This window comes from Oncorhynchus mykiss, chromosome 25, assembly GCF_057628025.1.
Source record: "Oncorhynchus mykiss isolate SJ-2025 chromosome 25, ASM5762802v1, whole genome shotgun sequence".
Lineage (NCBI taxonomy): Eukaryota > Metazoa > Chordata > Actinopteri > Salmoniformes > Salmonidae > Oncorhynchus > Oncorhynchus mykiss.
Window position 1 is genome coordinate 32,830,950 of NC_143046.1, and position 7,077 is coordinate 32,838,026.

General features: G+C 38.2%; 1 protein-coding gene across 1 annotated transcript; it reads right to left on the minus strand.

Annotated features, from left to right (window-relative positions):
• Positions 1 to 1,044: 1,044 nt before the first annotated feature.
• Positions 1,045 to 3,273, minus strand: LOC110505017 (small integral membrane protein 19). Its single transcript, XM_021583954.3, has 3 exons — positions 3,007 to 3,273; positions 2,697 to 2,821; positions 1,045 to 1,836 (listed from the first exon to the last, which is right to left on the minus strand). The coding sequence occupies exons 1-3, from the start codon at positions 3,135 to 3,137 to the stop codon at positions 1,772 to 1,774; spliced, it is 321 nt and encodes a 106-aa protein (XP_021439629.1). The 5' UTR covers positions 3,138 to 3,273; the 3' UTR covers positions 1,045 to 1,771.
• Positions 3,274 to 7,077: the final 3,804 nt, after the last annotated feature.

Sequence of the window (7,077 nt, forward strand, 5' to 3'; positions counted from 1 at the left end):
AAATCGTATTGCGACGGCATACTAGATGATTCTAGATGATTCAGTGCTTCCAACTTTGTGGCAACAGTTTGGGAAAGGCCCTTTCCTGTTTCAGCATGAGAATGCCCGCGTGCACAAAGCTAGGTCCATACAGAAAAGGCTTGTCGAGAACACTTTTTGGATGAATGGGAGTGCGGGCCTAATTTCCCAACATCAGTGCCCGACCTCACTAATGCCCTTGTGGCTGAATGAAAGCAAGTCCACACAGCAATATTCCAACATCTAGTGGAAAGCCTCCCCAGAAGAGTGGAGGCAGTTGTAGCAGCAAAGGGGGGGACCAACTCCATGTTAATGGCAATGATTTTGGAATGAGCAGGTGTCCACATTCTTTTGGTCATGTAATCTATATTTACATATACTACATCTGAATTTAAATGAAGTTGGGGATATTACCAATTTCTAACCATTTACTTTATCTGTGCTGCTTGTATTTCACTAATAAGTCCACAGGTTTTTAATTACAGTGGGACAATAGTAGAGTATCCTGAAGTAGTCTCTTCTCAGAGTTACAGCAACAACAAAGGGGTATGCACACGACAAAACTGAATAAGCAAAGATTCAATGCACACACACACACACACAGCCCTATTTAGAATAGGTAAGGATCTGGCCCTGCGCTCCGGTCGTTGATGTATTGATGCGTTTAATCAGTGTGCCATTTCACCGCTGCGAGGAGTAATCATTTTTCCATTACACTACCTCCGAAGGACGTCCACACACATTTGTTTGGCCTCTTTTGTGTTGTGTTTCTGGGCCACGGCTTTCCTCTGACTCATGTTTTATTTATTTATTTGATGGATTAGAGGCCCAACTTTTCTGCTATGCCCCTGATGCAAAATGTCACCTTCCTCAATCACTGCCTCCCAAACACCTACCCCATCTTGCTCTACAAAAAAACACGCGCACCAGACCAAACTTTCTGCTCTGAGAATTGTGCTATTAAATGAATTATTACAAAAGAAGTAGAGGGAGGGAGAGGGTGAAATCAAGCAAAAAGTAATACAATTCCTTGGTCCTTCATTGGTCCCTTGTTTTTTAAATTTATTTTGAACCAGAGTAATAATAGCAATTCATTTCCTTTTTAGAAAAAGCAAGTGGATTGGGTAAAAGTCAACTCTCAACACTTTTAAGCTTTCCCAGCAGTAATGCCATAATAAGGAATCTATAGGAGGATCAGAAACTGGGAAATGAAACAGTTCTTGACAACCAAACATTTAAATAGATATGCTAAATGAAATGGTTATTGTTGTAATATATATATATATATATTTTTTTTTTACAAGTTTAAGACTTATTTGAATTGTCACTGTACAGGATGTATATTGAACACTGGATGGAGGCTCTCCTAAAACCACTATGGGGCGACAAATCCACACATAATCCAATAAGGAATTGAATAAAATACAAAAATTACTAATAAAATACATACAAAAGACAAAAGAAATGAAAAAAAAACAACAAAAAACAGATGTTGCAGGGGGAACATCCAGTAATTCTTCATACCCAAATCCATTATAGTCCTTGTTTCAAATCGTACAGCAACAACTTGTGCAAACACAAACGATTTGACACGTCATAATTACAGAAACCTTCCTTGACCCTCGACTTCTTCCTCCTTGGTACCCATGCCCTCTTCAGGAGTGTAGTAATGATGAGACTTAGCAAAGACAAAGAGGCTTAGGGATGGAGAGACAGGCACGATGATGGGCCATGCTACCTTGTTGTTGTAGTCTCATTCCATAGAGAGCTGAACACTCTCACTCTGGCCTTGGTGTTGATGCTGGTCAAACTTCCTCGCTGTTAAGGCATAAAGAAGTCCGAATTATACCAATTTAAACAGTGGGATTGATTTAGATATTTTAGAAGTGCTGTGAGAGTTTATTAGTGAATGAAACAGAGCTATTTGATAAACCAGAAATATATTTGACTTGAGTGATTAACAGATTTGAGGTCAGTTCCTAATCATGGACAGAAATATAAAAATGTATCTAGAAGAATTGTTCTATGTTAAATATGCATTTGACCTCAAGCTCTATCATGAGTGAGCACAAGTCTAACATTGACTGACGCATTATTCTGCAACAGCACTGAGACCAGTGCCGTTCCAGGCATAAGGGGTCGCTTGGTTGTACATCAGCCATCTTTCTCTTGATACGTCAGGAACTGACAGTCACTTAATTAGCCATGTCAGCTAACAATGTTTGGATTGGTAGTTAGTCTAGGCAGGTATCTAAATGTGTAGTAATCATGGTCAAATACCATGCCCGGAGGCCCTGACCTCCAGTGGGTCCCGATTGATTTTGTTAGTCATTCTCACTTAAATATCATATTAACATGGCTTAAGTCATTACAAAATGTGTGGAATTGCAGAAAATGTGTTATAAAATGGCAAAAATGGCACTCCACCTCATGGCAAAATAGGAAGAATTGCAGGAAATTTGCTGTAAAACCACAAAATAAAGTATCTCTGCCCGATAGCAAAATGAGTAGAATTGCATGAAATTTGTAATAAAATTGCAAATCTTTCTCTTCACCCCATGGCACAATGTGTAGAATTCCCTCCACCGTCAAGGGGGGCAACTAAAATGTTTTGCGTCTAGCTTAGGGCCCCCAAAAGGTTAGATAGAACCGGCAATCACTGTGACTGACAAACTCACCAAGAGAGTACATCTCCAGCTGCTGGCGGAGTCTCACTTTCTGCAGGCTGTCATAGAAGTTCGGTTCGGTCGTGGCTCCAGCTGTGGGGGGCAGAGCGAATATCCTCATGATCTTCCTCTTATTTCTGATGGGGAGAAGAGGAGGAAAGCGAGTGAGACCCAACAGTAAACTGTCATTCATGTGCACTAGCTGGTTGGAAGCATTGTAACATCAAAGTGTATCAAAAACATGTTATTAAACACACATTTAGTTCAAAAGACTTATATATGTATTAACAGTCGGACGCAAAAAAACAAAGGAGCCTCTTACTTTCTAGCATACATTAGCAGTCCGAAGCTAACCAGAATGACGAGCAAATAGACATTGGTGGCCTCATTCCACGCCTCGTGCACCGAGTAATCCAACGATTCCTCGTTTGCCATCACACCATGACCGCCCATTGCGATCAAACAAATTGTGAGGTATGTTTCTATTTGTATAAACGTGTCTAAAAATAAGATTCAATACATCGACATTTATCTGAATACGTCCTACGATGTAAACAGAAGGCTGACGTTGTTTCCGGAATCGAATACTAGACGGTGATTGGGTTTTCATCCTCATAAAGACCAGCCCCGATTACTTTTTTCAGAACAGGAAGTAAGTGCATTGCTTATTTATTATTATTATTATTATTTTCACTTCTCTTAATTTTTTTATTATTATAAAAATAAAAATAAATTATGAACACAACAAATACAAAAAAACAGAAATATACAAACAAGAGTACATAAACCTAACAGACAGTATTACATATCAAGCATTATTTTCAATTTGTTAAATTATTTTATGGTGCGCATTTCTTTTGCATTTACTGATCATTTCAAAATATAATTATAGAATTTAAATTCTATCATAAATAATGTGAAGAGGGGTTTGTTCTCTGCCCACTTCATTTTATGGATAAAGAATCTTTCATGAAAGAGGTGTACCTGTGGATGTATTTCAAGGACTACCTTCAAACTCAGTGCCTCTTTGCTTGACATCATGGAAAAATCCAAAGAAATCAGCCAAGACCTCAGAAAAGTCTGGTTCATCCTTGGGAGCAATTTCCAAACGCCTGAAGGTACCACGTTCATCTGTACAAACAATAGTATGCAAGTAAAAACACCATGGGACCACGCAGTCGTCATACCGCTCACGAAGGAGACGCGTTCTGTCTCCTAGAGATGAACGTACTTTGGTGCAAAAAGTGCAAATCAATCCCAGAACAACAGCAAATGACCTTGTGAAGATGCTGGTGGAAACAGGTACAAAAGTATCTATATCCACAGTAAAACAAGTCCTATATCGACATAACCTGAAAGGCTGCACAGCTAGGAAGAAGCCACTGCTCCAAAACCGCCATTGAAAAGCCAGACTACGGTTTGCAGCTGCACATGGGGACAAAGATCGTACTTTTTTGGAGAAAAGTCCTCTGGTCTGATGAAACAAAAATATAACTGTTTGGCCATAATGACCATCGTTATGTTTGGAGGAAAAAGGGGGAGGCTTGCAAGCCAAAGTCCACCATCCCAACTGTGAAGCATGGGGGTGGCAACATCATGTTGTGGGGGTGCTTTGCTGCAGGAGGGACTGGTGCACTTCACAAGATAGATGGCATCATGAGGGAGGAAAATTATGTGGTTGAAGCAACATCTCAAGACATCAGTCAGGAAGTTAAAGCTTGGTCTTCCAAATTGACAATGACCCCAAGCATACTTCCAAAGTTGTGGCAAAATGGCTTAAGGACAACAAAGTCAAGGTATTGGAGTGGCCATCACAAAGCCCTGACCTCAATATTATAGAAAATGTGTGGGCAGAACTGAAAAGGAGTGCGAGCAAGGAGGCCTACCAACCTGACTCAGTTACACCAGCTCTGTCAGGAGGAATGGGCCAAAATTCACCCAACTTACTGTGGGAAGCTTGTGGAAGCCTACCCAAATGTTTGACGCAAGTTAAACAATTTAAAGGCAATGCTACCAATACTAATTGCGTGTATGTAAACTTCTGACAAACTGAGGATTGTGATAGAATAAATAAAAGCTGAAGTAAATCATTCTCTCTACTATTATTCTGACATTTCACATTCTTAAAATAAAGTGGTGATCCTAACTGACCTGACAGGGAATTATTACTAGGATTAAATGTCAGGAATTGTGAAAAAATTTAGTTGAAATGTATTAGGCTAAAGTGTATGTGAACTTCCGACTTCAAATATGTATTTATATATTCAACATTATTTCTGTTAAACATTTATATTGAATAATGATGGACAACTATATGATTATCCAGCATTTATGAGAACACACAATGTTACATTCACTCCTGAGGAGTATCAAATTGTTGTTAGAGCTGTCCCTAAAGGTGCTATTCTTCTTTTAGGAGAATATAACAGTACTCCAAGTGCAACTGTTGAGGATTTTGTCGCCTCAATACAACTAGAAGGAATTGACATTTTAAACTATAAATGTAATAACATGTATATAGGAAAACTATGTCAATATGTTACTATTCCATCTGCTAAACTGTACTGGAATGCAGCCCCAGGACAATTGAACTGGAACTGAAAGTTTCGTTGTTGTCTGGTAAATATTGTATATCTAATAAGGTGAAAGAAGTATCATACAAACTCATTCATAGAATCTACCCTGTATAGACCTTTATTATACACAGATTTAAAATATCTATTGATAACAAATTAATCCTACAGACGAAGAAAAAAATAAATAAATAAAGAGATAGACATGAAAAATCATTATTGGACACCCTTTTTCTATAGTGAACCGGTTTCACAAGCTTTCCACGCGCTAATTAACAATCATTTGAAATTTAAAGATAGGCTCTCGCGGAATAACCGTTTATGTGCACCACTCAGAATGGACGGACAAGCGCACAACTTTTCGGTTGCTGATGAAAATCGCCGAAATGTGTGAAAAAAACGTAAAACTAAACTAAAAGAATGGAAAGACAGGCAAAGGAAGATCTTACAGGATGCGGGAAAACCTTATACAAATCGTAAGGGTCAAGAAAAAACTGGGAAAAGCTGTCCAAAAGAGGTATGTGAAAGAACCGTATATCAAACAATCAAGCCAGCTAGCTATAGAGTACAGTAACTAACATGTATGTTCTGGGTTGTCTCATTTGTAACTATAGACAAAACATATTAGCTCAAGTTCGTTGGCTACTAATTTATACATTATCGTTACAAATGTTATTGCTAGATTATAGAAGAAACATAGCTAGCTACTTTTTCTCCATCCACCGGATGATTCGACATGGCACTGTATCCTACATTACACTGTATCCTGCAGGGATTGCACACCGAGGGTCCATTGAGGTGGCAAGCGGCATATTGAAGTGGGTGAAGACAAAACTCACGCCACTCACCAAACCAGAGGTGCGCAAATTGATCATCTTCAGTGACAGATGCTGTGGGCAGAATAACAACTGGCGGATGCTCAATCTGATGTCGATGCTCGTCTCTATGGATTACTTTACCCACGTTAAGCAGATGTTCATGGTCTCTGGTCATTCTTTTCCTGCTTGTGATCGATCTTAAAAATATATAATAATATAATAAATAAAAATAACTGATTATCTTAAAATGGAAAAACTGTCACATATATGGTTCTTCGTCTGTAGGATTCAAATGTGTATTTTGTGGCTGTGACCCAGAAACTCTTGACCATTTATTATGTCAGAAGATTTTGGAGTGAGTTAGAATATTTTATTTGAAAAGATACGACTGTTAATGTTAATCTGAGAGACTGACATTATGTTTTATTGTGATATCCATATCCAAATGATATGGACCCTGACTTAACTTTCATTGTTAATTTGTTTATCTTTCATGGAAGATTCTTTATCCATAAAATGAAGTGGGCAGAGAACAAACCCCTCTTCACATTATTTAAGATAGAATTTAAATAGTATTTTGAAATGATCAGTAAATGTAAAAACAAAAAAGCAATACACACCATAAAAGTATTTAACAAATTGAAAATAAAGCTTGATATGTAATACCCCTGTCTGTTAGGTTTATGTACTCTTGTTTGTATATTTCTGTTTGTATTTGTTCATTCATAATAATAATAAAAAATAAATTGTTGTGCATGCGTACTGTAGTATGTAATTAAACCACTAGGGGGAGGTGTACCTCTATATTTGATCAACAGGACACATCAATACATTAAGGCTTTGAAAGGAGACTATTCCAGGTGTTAGAACTATTTCACGACTGAAAGAGCAGAACTGTGAGGAAGTGTAACCATTGCTGCATTCTCCCAGGGACATGAGAACCAGAGGTACACGAGTGGTACTGTTGTAAGATGAGGTCTAGCTCTGGTCAGAACCGTAGGT